Source organism: Pseudochaenichthys georgianus, chromosome 15, assembly GCF_902827115.2.
Source record: "Pseudochaenichthys georgianus chromosome 15, fPseGeo1.2, whole genome shotgun sequence".
Lineage (NCBI taxonomy): Eukaryota > Metazoa > Chordata > Actinopteri > Perciformes > Channichthyidae > Pseudochaenichthys > Pseudochaenichthys georgianus.
In genome coordinates, this window is record NC_047517.1 from 24,758,787 (window position 1) to 24,779,380 (window position 20,594).

The 20,594-nt window shown below is 41.1% G+C and overlaps 3 protein-coding genes across 4 annotated transcripts; 2 read left to right on the top strand and 1 right to left on the bottom strand.

Annotated features, from left to right (window-relative positions):
• Window positions 1-875: 875 nt before the first annotated feature.
• On the bottom strand, window positions 876-7,662 carry avpi1 (arginine vasopressin induced 1). 2 transcript variants are annotated; one of them, XM_034101200.2, is made up of 3 exons: window positions 7,442-7,662; window positions 2,306-2,681; window positions 876-2,113 (listed from the first exon to the last, which is right to left on the bottom strand). In XM_034101200.2, exons 2-3 carry the CDS (start codon window positions 2,653-2,655, stop codon window positions 1,855-1,857), a joined length of 609 nt encoding a protein of 202 aa, XP_033957091.1. In that variant the 5' UTR covers window positions 2,656-2,681; window positions 7,442-7,662; the 3' UTR covers window positions 876-1,854. The 2 variants fall into 2 exon arrangements, with proteins under 2 accessions (XP_033957091.1, XP_033957092.1); XM_034101201.2 differs by having other exon boundaries at window positions 2,306-2,628; window positions 7,442-7,660.
• marveld1 (MARVEL domain containing 1) lies at window positions 2,664-10,242 on the top strand. The gene is made up of 2 exons (XM_034100860.2): window positions 2,664-6,788; window positions 8,483-10,242. The coding sequence occupies exon 2, from the start codon at window positions 8,910-8,912 to the stop codon at window positions 9,405-9,407; it is 498 nt and encodes a 165-aa protein (XP_033956751.1). The 5' UTR covers window positions 2,664-6,788; window positions 8,483-8,909; the 3' UTR covers window positions 9,408-10,242.
• Window positions 10,243-15,620: 5,378 nt separating this feature from the next.
• LOC117460058 (phosphoglycerate mutase 1-like) lies at window positions 15,621-19,927 on the top strand. The gene is made up of 4 exons (XM_034101278.1): window positions 15,621-15,904; window positions 16,667-16,941; window positions 17,931-18,111; window positions 18,617-19,927. The coding sequence occupies exons 1-4, from the start codon at window positions 15,766-15,768 to the stop codon at window positions 18,784-18,786; spliced, it is 765 nt and encodes a 254-aa protein (XP_033957169.1). The 5' UTR covers window positions 15,621-15,765; the 3' UTR covers window positions 18,787-19,927.
• The last annotated feature ends 667 nt before the right edge of the window (window positions 19,928-20,594 follow it).

A 20,594-nucleotide genomic window follows, 5' to 3' on the forward strand; every position in this document is an offset into this window, starting at 1 on the left:
AACATTAGTTTGCCCTTTAAGCCCCTAATGACATAATCTTGTTTTTGTGGTTCTCTGTGGGAAAGTCTGTGCAATGCATCTCAAGTATTACAATTCCCTGAATCAGTGTAGTGGTATTATTTCCCAAAACCAAACCTTCTGTGCCATCTAGTGACCGCAAGCTGAGTTACATGATAGCATCAACACTAGACGTGACCACTGGGGGGCAGCATTTCATTGAATACAGCTTTACGAGCTGTTACTAGGCAGACTTTTTATTCTCGAGTTATTGCAAAGGCATTAGGAACAGAAAGTCTTCATGCACTGTGAAAGGAAATGTGTAATGCTTTTCTATTCAACAATAACTGCTAATGAGGTGTCCTTGAGCAAGGCACGTAACACCAATCTAAGCCAGTGGAGCTGCTCAGAGGAACAGTGTCAGGCTGTGGCGTGAGCTGCAGTCCCTGGGTGTGAATGTGTGAAAACTGTGTGTACAATATGTTGGATCACGGTAAAAATGAACATCCAAAAATGGCAAACTAATAAATATTGTAGGCCACCTTCATAGCATTTGTTTAGCTAAATGGTAAAGTATATATATTGATGAAAATCCTGAACATCAATTTAAAGGGGCCCTATTTTCAGGTTCCTATTTGTATTCTGTGCATCCGTGACATGTTTACATGCTTTAATGTTCAAAAAGTGAAAAACTGCATGTGGAGGGAACTTTGGGATTTGAGCCTTTGCACATCATTTACATGCACAACAAATAATATAACATACTACAGTAAAGGGGAACCCCAAAAGCATACTAGGGCCCCTTCAAACCCATTTTCATAAACACATTTTAAATTTTCATTACTTTAAAAATGTTTTAGTGGTTAAAGAATGGTCACTTTCTTATAAGCATATTTATTTTTGACAAGAAAAACAATACAAAGACTCACCTATCTTTCTATTACTAAAAAAGTGACACAACTAGCTTCATCTAGTTTCAAGCAATTTGTCAGTGACAGTCATTTCATAGGCTAAGTGGGTTTTCACACCCAACTTACCTCACTCATTTTAATATGAGAACATTATTTGTCAAGTTTTCCTCAACAGTAGAGGATCATTTATATATATTTGGTCCCTAGGCAGAGTGAACCACCTGGATTTTACTCATATGTTTAAATCATTTTATATCTAAATGTGCATTATATGGAAATGCATGTATACAACTCAAGACACTTACATTAGCTCACAGTGCACACTTACCCTAAAGTGTTGTGTGACATACTACACAACTAGGATCATACATTAGTGGGTGAAACAGCTGAAAATGTATCCTTAATGCAGCCATACATTACAGTATCAGTACTTTCAACCTGATAGGGCAAATACAGATTTTTATAGTCACTTAATTTGCCTTACAGTGATCATAAGTGTCAAGTTGTTTACTACTTGATTTACAGATGTGAACTACGAACATACCTAAACACCACTACCCTTAACAATCCTTATGCATGGTTAGTGTAAGTGGTGGGATGAATATAGGAATACACAAAAGGCAGTTCTTGAGAGGTAACCACATTATAAAAGTGTGAAAAACAGGAGCTAGTGAGTTGTTTGTGCTGCTTTAAGTATTCAGGAGTGCCAGAGATGTGTCTGCAACAAGTTAAAGTGCATTGCCAGTATAGTACCATCTGATCAGAGCCATTACAACGACCAGGCTTCAAGGCAATAGTCTATTCTCTCAACCTGCACAGTTACACATATGACTTGCTTTTTCCAGAGGTTAATTCAAACCTAGCAACAGAAGTATTCAGGAGGGACGAGCTGGCTGTGTGACTGAAGTGCTGGCAGACTCAGATTGAAAGTCAGGTTTGGGTCAAGTCAGTGACGTATTCTGTGGAGGTATCTCTCTGGATTGTTCCCTTCTCCTCTCTTCAGTCCTGAGTTGGGTCTAGCCGGTCTCTCAGAAGTCCCTGCATGGTCCAGGCCCTCAGTTAGTCCCACTGTAGCCCCTGTAGCTCCACCTGATGTCCCTGATGAGGTGTGTCTGCCTGACTCTGGACTATCGTGGGCTCCTGCCTCAGATGCATTCTCCTCTGCGGGGTCCTTCCCCGGGCTGCTGGGAGAACTCTCCCCAATCCTAGACAACATAAACAATGTTGTTAAAAACCATATGGATGCCACAATTAAAAAAGCGACACGGTTTTATGTTAGGAATGTGCTGCCTATTAGAGCTGCAAAGATTATTCGGTTAGTTCTCAACTATTAAATCAAATTTGCTAGGTAAGATAAGATAGAGCTTTATTGATGATGAGGTCAGCAGTGATTTTACCTGAGGTGATTGAAGGCTCGTAGCCAGTGTGAGCCCAGTGCTTCTCTCCCATTGGACCTCAGCCCTCTCCTTTGACTTCGGGCCCTCAGTCCTATCAACGCCTGAGCCAGTTCAGCTTCATCTGTTTGGCCCCAAACCAGCTGGGCCCTCTGCTCGGCATCCTGATCCCCCGCTGCCTTGAACAGTCTCTGGAGCTGCCACAGGTTCACATCGCTGAAGATGTTCGCTGAGCCTGCTTTCCTGCTCCTCCTATCAGCCAGTCGCCACAGTGGGGAAGGGCCCGCCACCAGGGAGGCAGGTGGGGAGGCAGGTCCGGTATCCATCTGGAGAAACAAGGGAAAGGGTGGCATACACCGGCTCTACTCTGTGGAGAAATCTGTAAGAGTTTCTAATGATTAGGATGTGTAAAATTCTTTAAAAAAACAGAACAAAACAGGAGCACAGACTGGGCCACAACACATTCACAGCCGTCTCAACTGAAATCAGTCAACTGGAAGTCTACTACTCTGATTCTTAATCCTACTTTAGGCTAATGCGGATGGAAACTGTCTTTACTCACATTAAGTTTAAGATGGACGCTAAGAGACACACAGAGCGTGGCGTGGGAAAAAAATTAGGGGAAGCCAATAATATGTCCTTTCTTTTGGGTCGGGGGGGTGTGGTGGTCAATATAATAACATAACCAGATGAGTTATTACAGCACCCGGTATCATTTTACACACATTTGTATCATACAGATGCAGGACTTACACACGCCTGTTATCTAACCGACAGGTCCGCACTCACTCTCCAGCCCAAACTCTAATAAGCATTCATTCACAAACTAAATCAGGAGACCTTTAACTTCCGATTCGCTCCTTTTTTCCTCTCTGTACACAGCTCCAGTTTGGGCATCGGCCTGTCATCAGATTGCATTTGTTGTTGCTGCTGTAGCGGAAGTTTAGTACAATTATTTTTGCGTAAATACTCCAAATCTTCACCCTCCATAATTGCACTTGCTTCAGTTGCTTGCTACTTGCTAACGGCGGTGAGAGTGGTGCAGTGACGCTATCTATCTTCTATCGATTCGATTTATGATTCGAAAATTATAAAAGTAGGGTAGACATGTGAATATTATCCAACTTAACACAACGTGTATTTATCTAACAGGTTCGTTTTCCACTGACCTTATTTCGAGCTATTTTCCAAAATCCTATGGAGAAATCCCATTGCTTTCTGTCGAGGGAAACCGAGCGCAGCTTACTTCCGGGTTTTAGGACGCGACACTAAGTTGATGCGATTTGATTGGATTGTGAGGCAAGGGAAGCCAGCCGCCTCTGGCTTCCCTTGGCATGGCCCTGACCAATCACAGTTTGGCAGGGGCATCACGTGAGCCTCATCTGATTAGCCAATTTCGGCTAGCCTCCTCTCGCAACAGAGAGTGCAATCTACTGTTTCACCATAACATCTAGAGGGGCGCTGTTTCACTCTTTGTACAATACTCAGAGAATGGGGGAGAGACCTATGGGAGAGACGGGCCGGCAGCAACACACAACAAAGAATTTCCTAAACTAAACGAAGTGTTTTTATTTACCGTACTTTTCGGACTATAAGCCGCGACTTTTTTCCCCATTTTTTTTTGTACAGCTAACGGCCACTAGGGAACCTCCTAAATCTATGGATTTTACAGGTAAAAATAACCACCTTTAACACTATGGGCTCTATGACCGGTCCGCGCCCGCCACCTTTAAGCGGTGGGCTCCAGCAGGAAAAGCTGGAGGCCGGAAAAGAGTGAGACAGGTAGCGCGCCAAAGTAAAAGTGGAACCGAGAGACAGAACGAGAGCAAGACAGACGGACAATTTAGCTGCTGCGGCTTATATGCAGGTGCGCTTTATAGTCCGAAAGGTACGGTATTTATTCAAATATAACTACACTCCGAAAAAACAGGGGAAGCCTGGCTTCCCTTGGCCTCCAGGAGAAAACGCCACTGCACTGAGTGCCAAGGATCATTACTGAATGTGGCCTTTCCACTGAAGCAACTTTCTTAAAGCTTGACAAATTAATCTTAAATAAAACGGTCCATTTACTTTTCAACAAGAGATCATAGCGTTTTATATAGATGAAAACTCTTCTGATTAAAACTGGGAATGGAACAAATGTTGTCAAACTTACCAATAAGGCAGGAATTAAGTTTAACATTTTCTTTTGGTTAAACATCTGACTTCCCTTGTTACATATTAAGAGGCAAACAGAAGTGGCCACCTGTTGATTATTTATTGTATACTAGGCCACATTCAACCTAGTCTAGTCCTATATGGGCCATTCTACCGAATTGGTGCAAAGTCAGGTTGGAACAGTTGACATTTTGTATGTTTTTTCCCCAAAACTTTGTCCATATATATTTTGTATAAATTAAATTACACATATCTAGTGAAAGAACCGTACATTTTTATATCGTATTTTCAGACTGTATTGGAATGTTTTTCCTCTACCAAAAATGGTCACTACCGAAACATAGTACATACACTGTAGTAAAAAATTATATATTAACCTGTTAAGATTGTTTTACCTTCCCTTCTCTAAATAGTATTTTAACAAATATTTCTTGAGGGTTCACAATTAAATCAATACAAGTGCATTTTTAATCAAATTTCAATTTATACAATTCATAAAAATCATAATGCAAACTTTCTTTGTAAAATGCATAATACTGATCATATTGATTCCAGAGTTGATGATTGTTGAAATTGAACACACATTAAACCGATCAGTATCATATCATTTTAGTTGATAACTCACTATACTTACATTTTTACAAAACATCCACTGTTTCGGTAGTGACTGCAGTATTTTGTTCTCAAGGTTGTATCATTTTCCCTCAACCTTAATGCTTAATCTTAACTCATAAGTAACATGCCTTATGTTGAAGTGTGAATGTTTGAAGCTACTGACCCAGAATCAGCAATTTGCTGAATAGCAGGGGATGAGGCTAGAATCATGGATGTATAATAAGAACTGGATACAGCGTGGGAGGCGGGGCCTCATTCATTCCTATGAGAGTTGCTCATTAGCGCATGATGATAAAATGGCCCAACTTTTGAGAGAGTGAAACGTCACAGATTACCCGGCATGCCTGAGAAGTACCCGTATGTGCGCTCATAGCGCATGCGCAACTTTAACCAAAATGCTCGTTCACATCAAGCACGTCAATTTGCATACACGTAACAGTACCACGCGGTCATGACAGCATGGTAATGGTTTGTTATTATGATGGATTTGATATTAACGAGGCGGCAGTTAGCAGCTAGCTAGTAATTATGCTAATGTACACATCAATCGTTATGTACTTATATTACGCTGTAACAGGATCTAGTGATATCCAAGCAACAGAGCTTCATTTAGCATGAAAGAATTATTGCACTGTATGTGTATATATATATATAGTGCAATAAGCTTCTTAGTGCAAAAATAAGCTACAGGGACGTTAATCTAACATCGGTAATATTAACTTTATTTAATACAACATTTACGGTACAAGATTTAATCATACAGCCCATGTAGTATAATATTTTACAAATGATGAATTACAGCAAACATGTGCAATATATCCATTATTACAGCTCCGTGGGATGGCAGTAACGGCCCGTCCACACAGCGGCGTGCGTTGAAGCTTCCAACGCTTCTGCCCATTCACTTTGAATGGGGTGACGGCACTTTTAGCCGAACTGCATCGTGGGAAGCGACGTGGAGCGTTGCTGGCGTGGCTCGCTGCAAAAGTTGAGCAATGTTCAACTTTTGACGCCTCGGCAGAAGCGTCAGCCAATCGAATCATATGCCAGTACAAGCTCTAGCCAATCAAACCGCTGCTTGTGTGTCAGGGGCGGGAGATTCATGTGATTGGTTGTTGGTCGAGTGTCAGACACGCCCGCCGGCAAGCGTCAACGCACGCCGCTGTGTGGACGGGCCGTAAGGCGATATGGGTCAGTTCTTATTGTGCATCCATGGGTAAAGATAAATAGTGCTGAACACGTAACATGAACGTGCCGGGTGGCGCGGTCCCGTGGGTTAGATGTGCGTTCATAATGCAGAGGGAAATAACTCTCAGAATAACGTTATTAGCACATTTTTACAACTTGAGGAACGAATGTTTTTAATAAGGGCTATACAAGTGTTCATACTGGGTTGTTTATTTAGTTTTTAAAAAATTATCCAACGATTTACAGACCACTCTTTCCCCATGTAAGTCAATGGGAAAAAGTGTTTCGGGGCCTGGCAACCAAACGGAAGTGTAGTACCGCCGTTTGGCCACCACGAATATTTTCCAAGCCCCCAGGAAGTGCGCCGGACTCAGATGAAAATATTCGTTTTCCTCTCAGGCTGCAAGACACTTACAACTACAATAAGCATGATAATGTTACTCTAACAGCTCCGGTGATCCACTAGCACCCCCCCCCGGCGGTGGTTTTGAAATGCTCCCGATTTCTGAGGTGTCAAGGTTGTAAAGTATGTATATAATCGAATGCCTTGTCTTTAAATAGACCATAACATATTCTTAGTGAATATCTATGTCTGAATACTTAATTGTTTTGTTTAAAAGTGTTTCTTGTTGTGGGACCGTACTCTGTACTAATTCGGTAGAATGCCCCATATATGTAATATTTGTCAGGAAAAGTCTATACGGAAATAGAAGAGAAAAACAATACACTGAATCCTAAACAACTTGTGAGTAAGAAGTGAAATGCTTCAATGCATACTTACTATAACAGTAAGGCAAGCCTGTGATTGTCCCTCAATATAGTATTATATGATGCAACTTTAGACAGTCAAACACTTGCACTGTAACACAACACTATGTTTTGAAAGTAGGTTTACATTAACCTAACGACACTCTCCATTGTTTCCCTCCAAGTCTACCGTCAATACTGCAAACAAACACTCTGGTTTCTGCATTAAAACCGGATCACTTGCAGAAAAGTCGCTAGAAATAACTTGAAATCCTCTTTACAATATTAGTGGTCGTATTGCTAAACTATAAAACACAGCGCAGTGACTGAAAACGTACCTTACTGCCTGCTATGTGTTGCATTAGGCTGTGGTTAAAAGGTAGTAAACAAGAATCCCATGAGAGTCATGTGAAGGAAAGGACTTCTGCTTACCCGGAGATTAACTGTTGTTGGTGGGCTTTGTTCCTACAGAAACTATGTCTGCGTCGCCATTCCTCTTCACAAGAGCTTCCACAATGGCTGAAATGTAGCAGGACAGCCTGTTAGTCCAGCAGCTTCACCTGCAAACAAATTCTGTCCTTGAGCCGAACGTCAATCGCTGTCGTCAAACGACCTATCAGCGTGTAGAGATCCTCTGATCCCTCCTGGAAACCTGCTGGAAACACATTTATTTCGACCAATCAGGAGTTTGGGAGAGGAGGAGAGGGAGGAAGGCTCCGCCTCATGGCCACGTAGAGTGTGTGTCGTGTTTGTTGAAATCCATTGACGTCAATGAGCTGGGCTAGCATAAGAAGAGTGTCAATTATGTGAGGGAGGGGACGTAACATGTGAGCATCCTGTGCAGAAACACGCAGACAAAACATGATGACGAACAAGCCACTCAATATCACATTATCTTATTATGTTATCCTACATATCCAGTGAAATAAGAAAATCATATTTTATTTGACGTAGCCTATATTATATTATAGGCTATTATATTAAATTAGCCTAGATTTTCTATCAGGCTTATATTATATTATACCATAATGTACAAGGCTTAATAGGCTATGTTATAGGCTGTTAAATTATACTATATTATATAAGGCCTACTAGCCTATTATAGCTTTTAATTTTTGTATTAGGGACATATTATTTATTATATTGGTGCTTCTCAAATTGAAATATGTGTGGCATTTATGCATGTTTCAGTTTTTATTTTATTTGGTATTTTTGTGAAATGAACAAAAAAAGTAATACATAAATAAAGTAAAGGTCTTCTAAAATAAAGAAATGTGATTACATGTCAGTGTTCCATTGCAAAACGAATACAATAATAAGATTAACTTAAATAATGCCTGCTTACTAAATGTGTGATTTGGCTTTGAAAGAAATCTCTGTCTTGCTGCCTCGGCAGACTTTACATCTGGTCAGCTGATCTGGTCATACATCTCTTTCATAAAGCCTCTCTTCCCCTATGCTCTTCCATGAAAGCTGTGAGGAGAAAAGGTCACACAGCCCAGGCCCCAGGGCAAACTACACCTCGGGGAAATGTCCCAGAGGAGCAGATGAGCGGACATGACCTGGAGGATCCAGCACGCCAGCAGAGGAGGAGCAGGGTTTGAATTACAGGCCGCCCCCTCTCCCTCAACCAGCCCCCCAACACAGACGCTGCATTCTACAGAGGAAACGAAAAAGACGAAACATACAAAAGGGTTTTTCATTTGAAACCCCGGGGCTGTGGAAAGAACAGATAGTTCCTTTTAAGGTCTACACTTATTTACTTTTGGCTTTATTGTCTGACCACAAACCGTATTTCTTTCCGCTATTTGTACTGTTTGCACATCTTTTCCCCAGCTGTTTACAGCTGGCTGAAAGCACCCGCCCTGTTCGGGAAAAAGGGACCGAGAGTGACCGGAGGATGCCACCCCAAACTTCCCAGCCGCAGGTGAGGAAGAACATCCTGAAGTTCCTCAAAAGTTTTTTGGGAATCATCCGGATCCTGCAGATTGTTTTCGGAGCCGGGCTGTGGGTCACCATCGCTGCAAACAAATACGAAGGATCCATCCACTTCGTCCTGTTCGTCGCAGTCCTCTTCTGGCTCCTCACCCTCGCCCTTTTCTTCCTCACCCTGCTGGACAAGCAGGACCTGGTCCCGCTGCTGGGAGGAGAGCGATGGTTGTGCACTAACCTGGCACACGACGTGGCCGCCGCCGTGCTCTACCTGCCGGCCATCGGAGTCATGATCTACAAGACGGACCGTAACTCCTACTGCAACCTGGAGCTGTACAAACACCTCTGTCTGTACAAGGTCTACCTGACCGCCGCCGTGTTCGCCTGCCTGTGCTGCCTGGCTTACCTAGTGTCGGTTATTTATGGAGCCTGCAGGAAGTGTCGAGGAGAACAGACGGTCATCTGATGAGACTGAAGGGGGTGAGGGTAACAGGGGGGTACGGTTCCTTTTTCAGGGGGCATCCACAGCAAGATGAGGAATAGTTAACTTCACTGTAATTTAACTCAACAGAGCTCTACTTATCGCAGGATTTTGTTTATTACTTTGTCCCCCATTCCAAGCTTTACACTCTGGTGGTGAAGCAGAATCAATTCAAAATCACTCTCAGTTTATTTTAGAGTTGCTGGCAGGAAAAATACACAAGTAGCTCAGAGGCCTATAGTTACCCTGGATTGAGTCTGATTTGAAATGTGTTAGGAGGTCTAAAACATATTTCATGTGTCTCCTAGCTGTAGGTAAGGCCTTGCATTTATCTCTTATTTAATGTAATTTTCCTGCAGAATAAATATATTTCTGCAAGTGCTACTTATAGAGGGGTAGCAGTATAATTATTGTTTACGATTCAATGGCCTTAACATACCGTGTTTAGATTTGTGTTGGTACTGTCAATCTGAAACCTCTCATAGGGGTTTTCTTTTTCTAAGAGATATTTTGTATTACCTTTTATATTATATGTTTTTTATGTTTTGTATGACAGCAAACTACACCGAACAGTTAGTGGGAATGACTACAACAAATGGTGGACTTCCTTTTGCTCTGTTTTTTGTTTTGTATGACTCCAACTTTGCAAACAGATTTATCAGTGCCTTTTTCAGTACTCTGTATACTCAACGAGGTTTCTTTTTTACAACAACAATCCCACAATACAGTTGTAATTGGTGCTACAATGTCTATGCTGAACGAAAATATCCTTTAAGTGTTCATTATGTAAAGCCAAAGAATAAAGACCAGTTAATTGAGAGCAAGTGATACGTATCTTTGGTTATGATCCTTTATTAGAGAAAAGCTTTTCAAATTGAGAGGAAGAACTGGACTACGTGTTTTGCTTTTGGTGGCTTTTACCAAATGAGACACAGATTTAGAGGGACTAGTGACGGAAGCCCTCAGGAACTTCCTGTTGGGAGATAAAAGCCTTGGCCAATCAGCAGAGATCATTTATATGCTTCATGACCACATGAAAGACATGGATCCTGAGACCTATCTTTGTGTGTGGGGGGGGGGGGGGATTGTGTGATCATCTGGGAAGAGGATTGTTCTTACCGGGAACAGTCTGCTGGTTCCGGAGGTGGGCTGACGTTCAGCCAATGAAAATTAAGCCAAATAGTAGACTGAGATGTGTCATCTATTTCAGTCAGCATACAGTTCTTAACAACATGCTGCAAATATGATGATTAAATGCAACTCACACATAAAAGCACCATTTCCTTTTTTGGGAAATCCACCCTCTTACACTATAACTCCAGATCCACAATCAAAGCATGGCAACAAAATGCAGAGATTAGAATATAAAAGCAGAAGTTTTACAACACATGAATTGAAGACTAAAAAATAAGAAATATATTCTGCTTGATGGCCGAGAATATCTTCTTTTATCTGACTCATACAAGTAGCCTTGACTTATGTATGGTCTAGTATAGACAGGGAAACAGGGAAACTTGAAAAATAATTGGACTTATTAGTATTTCATTTGAGTGTTTTGTCAGTTTGTACAGAATATCCTCCTCTGCGTTTCTATTCAACGACGACAGAAAGAATGCAATGTGCGTGTTGAATGCAAGGTGACATCTGTGGTCAGAGTTACAGGAGTGAAAGAGTTAATGTTTACCAGCTGCAAAATATAAATCTAGCATTTCCAAAGGAGGAAAGGAGTCCCACTCCCACCCACTCTATCCCCCTCCTGAGAAGTGTTGTTCTGTCCACGTGTCGCTCCTGCAGAAACACACTGCTGTATACAACCAAGTGGAGACAACACAGCAGCTTTACATGCTGCATAAACAAAGACCCAACCTAGGGTTTAATTTGATATTGAAAGTAACCATAGTGAATCGTTTGAGTTTGATGACTCACAACTATAGCATACGCTGACATTTAAAGCCAAGAATTAGCTATCCACATTTACCCTGCAATCTTTTTGAGGTTACCACATTAACATGCTCCTTATTATTACACAGACCACAGTTTATAGATCAAGTCTGTTCAGATGTGTCACTGTTGTGTGTGAGCCCTTTATGAATGTAATCCTCAAACATCATTTCCAACAAGAAGGCTAATCACAGGGAATAACACCTATTTGGAAACCTTTACTACATCCTGACATTATTAAAAGGGTGTGTGTACCACAAAAGTGAGGTTATTGTACTTTTCCCCTAGCTACAGAGTAAAAAAAAAAACAGACAACTTGGTAAAAGGATGTATAGAGCAAGGCACTTCTCTTGAGTTCATACCGTGTGATTTTTTGTAGGCTACTCGTCTACTCAACCAATGAGACATTTCCTGTCTGCGCCTACCCACCCTTCTGAAAGCAACTGCCCGTCAAATAGTCCTCATGACACTTCCAAATGGTTCCTCTAGCCCTCTCTGTAAGCACAGCATCATGTAGCTGTTGCCATGGACTGATGTCAACCCACTATAAATCTGATATTATGTTTGCTGCCAGAAAAACCTTGAAGTCACTTCTAAAGTCCATATGGATAACAAGGACATGACTGTGAATCATGGCGATAATTAAATCACTGGTGAGATAATCATAGAGAATTGTTAGGAATGTCTTTTGTCCCTTGTAATTAAAATGCTATTCGCCTTCCAACATAGCGGTGTACAGAACAACAGTTATAGTCTTTTTGGACAAGACTTCCTCATTTTGCCAATCCACCAAAGCTCAGCAATGAAACACTGTCTGGAAAACAGAAGGAAAGGCATCGACTCGATTTCCTCATAGCTTCAACTAAACATCAGAAAGCATTTTTGTGCGTGAGGGATGTGGATCTTTCACCGAATTTCTTACATTGAAATAACTTTTAAGAAGAAATCCCCTCACAACAACTGTTTCAACAGTAACAACATGAGAAACATTACAGCGACCAAAACCCATTTCAATACAAATATGTTTATGTCAGTGTTTTGGACTTGAAAAAACATATTGGTTTGTTCAGCATTTTTCAACAGGAAATGTTATTATTTAAAGGTCACATGTCATGGCCATTTCCACTGATCATAATTCCATTGTTGTGGTCTACTAGAATAGATTTATACTGTGCAATCTTCCAAACTCACATTGATTTTGCATACAGCATCTCTGTAAAGTATGTGTATTCACTCTCTCCACTAAACGGCTCGTTGCATCTCTTGCCCCCCCTCCCTGTGAGCCCAGTGTGCTCCGATTGGTCGGGACCGGGACGTTGTGAATCGCGCTGAGCTCCGTGGAGGTGTTGTTTCCTTGTTTAGCGATACACAGCGAAACACAGCAAAACTCACCCTGAGCACACACAAAGTCACAGCCGAAGTAAAAACAATAAGTGTGGCTTGATATTGAGTAAGAAAAAGGTTGATAAACGCTGTGAGAATGGGTCTGCAGAGAGAATTTCGCCGCGATCCCAACTGTCTGTTATCAGCCTGCAGCCAGGGAGGAGAGATCAGCAGAGCTGCCTGCACTGAGTGTGTGAGGAAGTCCGTGGATTGGTCAATTTGGACCAATCAGCGGGGGCTTAACGTAACGGCTCCGCGGACTTAACGTAACGGCTCCACGGATTGGTCCATTTCGTTCCGGGGACGACATGACATCATGATGTACCCGGAAGAATCAAATGGACAGTGACGTATCTCCAACGAGGCGTTTTGGGGAGGTATTTTCTGTGTTAGAGTTTTACTCCCTACATGGTGTACTTTGAGGGTTTTGACTCTGCAGACCGTTTACATGCATAAAAACCTTCATAACACACAAGGGGACGGGCAATAACCGGAAAAGCATGACATGTCACCTTTAAAAAATATTTGTACTTTTAAATTATTACCCACATTTCTTTTTGTTACTGTGCCCAGTCCTGATTTACATCTCCTTTTTTTTGCAAGACCAGGGCCAGGTGTTAACTGAACCAGGTGCATTTACCTGTTTTGGTTTAAACTATATTCAGCAGCTGCTTTGGGCATGAAGTGCCCCGTCCGTCTTTGTTTCCCACCCAAATTCTGTGTCTGCATCTTTTTTACCTGCTCATGGCCCTCCTCTTCTGTCTTGCTTGGGAGGCTACTTGTATGCACATGAAACATGAAAACACAGACACATGCACACAGCAGTGCACTGTCAACCACTCCTTCATCAGATACTGCTGAGATGCACATTCCTCTGCAAAGGAGAGGGAAACATGTGAAAACAGATGGAGACTGACAGAACAAGTAAATGGGCTGGAAAAAATATCAAAAAGGTAATGTCATGAAGATCTAAGCAGGAATCTGAGATCGACATTTCCTGTCTGTGTCAGGCATGAATGTGCACAGTGTTTCAGCCCTGTCGATTGCCTGTGATACTCTCCAGTTTATAGTTTCCTAACATGGTGACTACACATCTGTTTCAGCAGCTTTTGCCCACACAATACGTCTGAATGGGCACAGTGTTCGTGAGGCCAATGGCAGCCAGTGGTGGGAAATGATGATAGCTATTTATAGAGCGTTGAAAATACCACCACTTCCTCAACTTGCGAATCCTCCGCCAAGACGTTGAGAAGATTTTTTACAGAGTCTAAGAAAGTTAGGGAGAAAGGAGGGTGGTCAAACTGATTCGTTGGCACTAATTCATGAAGATAATCAACAACACCTCTGTCAATCATCTGTATTTTGTACCTTAATAAAATACAATGTTATAGAAGGAATCAGAAGTGAAATCCAAGGTGATAAAACTCTTACCGAGCTTTGCATCTTGCAGCATTAGTAGACGACACACAAAGTAAAACAAACATTCCTTCAGAGCACGGATCATGGAGTTCCTGATAATACCTTACATGGCTCATAAGTATTTCCCAGGACTACTTTTCACACAGATTTCACACACTGTAGTTCTGAGGATAAAAAGACAATTTAAATTCACATTTTCTCTTTCAATTAAAACAATATCCCCTATTTTTTTCTGGTTATTAGGCTCCTGAACTTGCATTATTTGGTATCCTTGTCAGAATGAACGCATACAAAGTTTGGATGCAACAGCAAAATAAAGTCAAAAATAACAATGTTGTGGAGTCTATAGCTCAACTGTCCAGACATAAATAAATATTTCAGTGTCAGCCAAACATTCCGGACTGCTCTAGATTTTAACCAACAGTGATGGATTTACCCACTAGGAGGTGATATAGGGTTTCACAAAACATGAATTGGACGACATTTAAAACTATTTTCTTATTTGCCACCTTTAAAAAGAAAATCACTGTAGTGAACTGGACTAACCCCGAGGTCTGGAAAAAGCTATGGCAAGTGGACATTAGTTGGGGTAGAACGTCAACAATTACAGTGGCTACAAAAACATGTAAAGGGCTGGTAATGTCCACAATCAAAAAAATGATAAAACATTTTATTTGTTGAGTTTATATTCACAAATACAAGTGACTACTGTCTTGTGCAGATCATAATTCAGAGGGATGAATGGATCTTATCACATTCTGGGCAATGACAAATCTGTGAAGCTGTGTTTGGTCAAGGGGAAAAACTGAATAAAATGTTGACATTATACAGTCAGCAGATGGTTGCAAGGCGAAGCAATCACAACAACAACAACGGTCCTTTGTGAGAGGGTTGAAGGAGTTCTCTCCTTAATATAAATATATGCAAATATGTTCTGTATGCAGTCATCTTTGTCATAAAAACTGAGATGGCTTTTGCCAATATGTCATGCAATACTTAAAGCTCCTCCAAAAAGGGCCAACATGTTATGGGACTGCTACTGTACTCACATTTAGGGACATGAAGAGGTGCTGCTCCTGGTCATTTGTACATTTTGAACTTTTAAACAATTGTTGGTAAATATTTTGATGAACAGTAGGAAAAGCAACACAATTGGTTATGGGATCTTAGACTAAGATATTAATGTAGATAGATAGATAGATAGATAGATAGATAGATAGATAGATAGATAGATAGATAGATAGATAGATAGATAGATAGATAGATAGATATAGGCAGACAGAAAAACAATGAAAAGTCAACGGAGTACAATCTGTACACAGTTTGAAGGTCAGGGAAGAGTCTCCGCAGCTGACGCCCACCGTTGTCATTGGTCGAGAAATGAACAACCCGTTTTTTTTGCGGAATCTTATTGGATGTGAAAACCAGGAAGTGAGGGACTAACCAATCCGCGGAATAAAAGTACTCAGAGGTTCGACAGCACAGGAGTGTACCTGTGTTCTTTTTCTAAAGAGGAGAGTTGTCACATTCACAGCCTTTGTATCCTGTTTTAAAACACATTTTGTCTAATTTCTTCACCTAAGGCATAGTATTGTCAATCATGGCTGTCTACAAACTAGTGTTGATCCGCCACGGAGAGAGCAACTGGAACCAGGAGAATCGCTTCTGCGGCTGGTTCGATGCAGATCTGAGTGAAACCGGGGAAAAGGAGGCGAAGAGAGGAGGACAGGCCTTGAAAGGTGAGGAGGAACTCATTCAATTTATCCCATCATCCAGTGTGCTTTCTCTGAAATACCGTAGGGGCAAGTGCACGAATCTGGTTGCATAATGGCTTCTCTGCACCAGACCAGACCCTGGACTGCCCTGCCCTGTTAACATGCAGAGGTGATGCCTCCATTATGCTTGTCTGGCACACTGCTATTTAATGTTAAAAGAACATACAGTTAACATATCTGTTCTCATTTTAAAAAACAGGATACTTTTTTTATGATGCACTACTTGTGGACTTTAATGCCAACTTGAATGTTTAGGTAACATTCTTTAACCATCATCCATCTGTCAGAAAAAGCATCAATACATTACAGCAAACCACATTTACCTACTAATATATTCACTTAGACTTAAAAAGACATTGTGCTTTTCAAATGTGATATTTTGCTGTTTTCACATGTGACAGTAAACCAAATATCTTAAGTTTTGTGGACTTTTTAAACAAAGATAATGAATATGTTTTGGTTGTAGCCCCTAAATGTAGCCTCATATATTTTTTCAGTTAGGCTTCAGACTCCGTTGCTTCTGTTCATGGTATCAGGGTGTCATTTATAAGAGATGTTTAATGCAACAAGTGCATATACTTGTGGTTCCCTGAAGGCATTGCAGAGGAATTTACTAACTAAACAAAGCTGAAGGAAGCCATCAAAGTATCCAGGTGGAATTTTCTGTTGACAGTTTCAGTAAAAATGCATTAAAATCCAATGTATTTCACTCTCTGGAACTTACAGATGCGAGCTGTGAGTTTGACATTTGCTACACCTCCGTTCTGAAGCGGGCCACCAGAACACTGTGGTTGGTCCTGGATGCCATTGACCAGATGTGGGTGCCGGTGCACCGGACCTGGCGGCTCAATGAGCGCCACTACGGGGGCCTGACAGGGCTAAACAAGGCAGAGACAGCTGCCAAGCATGGAGAGGCTCAAGTGAAGATCTGGAGGCGCTCATTCGATACCCCACCTCCTACCATGGGACCAGACCATGACTACTACAGTATCATCAGCAAGGTAACATAATATATCTACTGTACATACATACCATAACTAGCTTTAGTTTGCATATAAGGAACACATTTCTTTGTGTACTGAACAGCTTACTGCTGTGTGAAATCAGTGTGAAGCATTTATTGATTCAAGGTCTGTTTGTGTGCAGCACAGTCAGCTTGAATATCTAAGTGTTTTAGAGACAGCAGTGCAAATGCAATCTGATGGAAATCCAACAAACTGGAGATACATCACCTTACTGCTTAGTAGCATATGCCCTAATGCTGTTGCCTAGTGGCCCCTACACACGGCGGCGTGCGTTGAAGCTTCAACGCTTCTGCCCATTCACTTTGAATGGGGTGACGTCACGCTTTGCTGACGTCACCCCATTGACGTCAGCAAAGCGTAGAGCTTCAAAAGTAGAGCAATGTTCTACTTTTGAAGCTTCGACGGAAGCGGCAGCCAATCGAATCCTATGCCAGTACAAGCTCTTGCCAATCAAACCGCGTGCTTGTGTGTCCGGGGCGGGCGATTCATCAGACTTCAGACACGCCCGCCGGCAAGCTTCAACGCACGCCGGCGTGTGTAGGGGCCGTAATAGTAAGTCCAAGGGGAGTTAATAAATGACTGGCAGAAATAAGGTCTGCTAGGATCAAGTTCAAAGTTCAGTCAAGGTAGAAACACACTGATCAGAAGTCTGTGTAGACCGAGGTATTTTGAAGTTAGGATGTGGTAACTCGTAGCTGGCTGTCAAAACATTGATAAGCAACATTTACCCTGTTGACAGTGTAATAAGATCACAGCTGATTCTTTCATGCCTGCAAATGACAGAAAACGTCACCACATTGCTTTTATATGACACTTCTTCTTGCCCTTACTCAAAGTTCCTTTCCTATTTCAATAAAGGTCTCTTCAGAAAAAGCTAAAAGACAAAGCGATCTAGGTGCTGATTTTTGCAGTGTTCATTTTTGCCTTTTTATATATTTTTAAAATTGAGAATGTCCTCCTTGTAGGATCGGCGCTATGCGGACCTGAGTGAGGACCAGCTTCCTTCCTGTGAGAGCCTTAAGGACACCATCGCACGAGCTCTGCCCTACTGGAACGAGGAGATTGCACCTCAGATCAAACAGGGAAAGAGGGTCCTAATCGCTGCCCATGGAAACAGTCTGAGGGGGATTGTAAAGCACCTTGAGGGTGTGTGGCGTTATGAATAAGGAAATTTAAGTAGTTTGCCAAATTACATTTTTATGTCTTTTACTTAAATTAAAAACAAAGGTCCTAGTTGTCAGGAATTTTCGTAAGATTTAATTAAAAAACTATACACTAAACTTTATTAGGTACACCAGAACAATCTACCACTATTCAACACAAATCCAATTCTCTGACACTGTCATAGAAGTGTTAATTCGATTGTATGTTTAGCATTGAGGTCTTTGTTAGGGGTGTAGTTTCCCTCTACTGCATTATAATGAGGGGTCTAATATCCTTCCCCCTTCATGTATTAAAAAAAGAAGAAGAAATAGAAACACCTTTCTATGTAATGTAGTCCAGTACAACACCATTGTGAATTACAGCTTCAATAATATTTTACCTAATAAAGTGTTAACAAGAGTATATCCATATAACACATTTTGCGTTAAAAAAAACAAAACATAATCTGTAAATTCTCTAACTTGTTTGTATATGCTGCCACCTGTAGGAATGTCTGATGAAGCCATCATGGAGCTGAACCTGCCAACAGGCATCCCCATCCTCTACGAGCTGGACAAGAACCTGAAGCCTGTGAAGCCTATGCAGTTCCTGGGAGACGAGGAGACCGTACGCAAAGCCATGGAGGCCGTGGCTGCTCAAGGAAAGGCCAAGAAATAAAGACACAGAAAAGTCCTCTCTGTGAACAGAAAAGGCTGCCCCTAACAACTGACCACATACGTGTTTTCCTTATACCTTGTTTATTTTGGATTGTAATACATGAGTACACTGTAGGTTATTGTCAAACACACCCTTACTCTACTTGCACAGTGTAGGGATAGTAGATAGTAAACCATTGGGATATGTTAGGGCAAGGGAGCCACAGCTCTCAAGAGATTGGAAATATGTATTGCTATAACGGCCCATCAATATGACAATCTTTAAGAAATCAGAATTGAACTGTAATTGCTAGAACTGCTAATACATGCTGTTTATCTGTGTATTTGAATAAGTACTTGAATAAATGAATGACTCTTTGAATAATGAAAACCTTATATTTTAGAATTTCTTTTATTTGGTGTCTTACGTGGGGATGTTAAATGGTAATTCAACCAATTACAGAAGAAAATATACCACCACACTGATTGTGGTAGGGAACTTTTCATACTGACTTTATGATTACCTGTCCAGGACGACAATACTATTTATTGAATTTAAAAACAAAGTGTAAGTATTTAATTCTCAGTCTTTCACTTTTTAGTTTCATAGTCTTAATGAGATGATTTTCAAACAAAATGGACCACTCACCTTCTGTCTTACTTTTACATTTTGAAATAGGGATGAATGTTTGCAAACTCTTGAGAGCAAGACAACTAAAAAGTCCTTTTCTCTTTTTGTCTAGAGACGGTATTTGTGCCATGACCTTGTATGATGTTGGTGTACAGTGTCGTACATTGAATTTTTTCTTTTTAAGTTTCATAAGGTTTGGAAAAATGTTAATGGTGCCAAACACTGCATTGCTATCAGAATGGCCTTGTTTAAGGGACCAATCCATTACTTGGAACACCATTGAAACATGATTAACAGAAGATAAATTGTATAAAAGTAACCTTTATTTTTGTTACTCTGTGTTTCTGCCTTGGTGCCCGCTTTGTCTTTATGTGCATCCAGCTATTTCCCTAAAGTAAATGTCTACAGCAGTAGGCCTGCATTATGTCTTACAATATTGAAATGTTTCCTTTTTTTAAATGTAATTTCTTCTGTATTGGTAAAATGTATCCTGAAGGCTCCAAAAGTAATAAAGAAAGGCTTCAAGTCTAAAGTTGTTGCTTCTGCTTGGCATGTGGGATATAAATGTATATTCATTTTCACATAGTGATTCGAGTATCATACTAAACCAGAATTCCAACCCAGCTGGATCTCTATTTATACAAAATATAACTAATAAATGATGTATTACAAGAGATTAAACTACCTAGCAGTATCATTTTTTTAATGATTTCCAGCTGTATCTATATTAAATAAATATATGTGGTGGTTCAGTGACGAGTCCTAAAACCCGGAAGTGAGTTAGCATATTACCCTGATTTTACCACTACGGGTTCCCTCGTCTCAGAGTCAATGGGATTTTCTCCATAGGATTCTGGAAAATATCTCGAAATAAGGTCTGTGGTTGACACACATTTAAGAGACGGATCACGTTTTGTTCTACGACATTAAATACATCAGTGTAACCGTTGTGGTTAAGCGGTCTCTGCGTTGTGTTGATAATGGACGAGACCCGAGCCAGCGTAAAGTTGACATGCGCGCATCCATGTCTTTGTCCCGCGAGATTTCAACGTCTCATGTAGGCGAGCCTCCAGGCGCGAGATGGGTCTGTCTGCAGACCGCAGCAAGGAGGCGTCTCCTATAGGGGCGTTTCCTATAGGGGCGTTTCCTAACTTTTTTTATCCAGCTGCTTTTATCAATCCTCCCAGAAGAAGTCAATA

Coding starts and splice junctions, on each gene's coding strand:
- avpi1 (XM_034101200.2), bottom strand. CDS start 2,655: ATGCCACCCTTTCCCTTGTTTCTCCAGATGGATACCGGACCTGCCTCC. Junction 2,114..2,305: donor CGAGCCTTCAATCACCTCAG/GTAAAATCACTG, acceptor TATGTTGTCTAG/GATTGGGGAGAGTTCTCCCA.
- marveld1 (XM_034100860.2), top strand. CDS start 8,910: ATGCCACCCCAAACTTCCCAGCCGCAGGTGAGGAAGAACATCCTGAAG.
- LOC117460058 (XM_034101278.1), top strand. CDS start 15,766: ATGGCTGTCTACAAACTAGTGTTGATCCGCCACGGAGAGAGCAACTGG. Junction 15,905..16,666: donor AGGAGGACAGGCCTTGAAAG/GTGAGGAGGAAC, acceptor TGGAACTTACAG/ATGCGAGCTGTGAGTTTGAC. Junction 16,942..17,930: donor ACTACAGTATCATCAGCAAG/GTAACATAATAT, acceptor TCCTCCTTGTAG/GATCGGCGCTATGCGGACCT.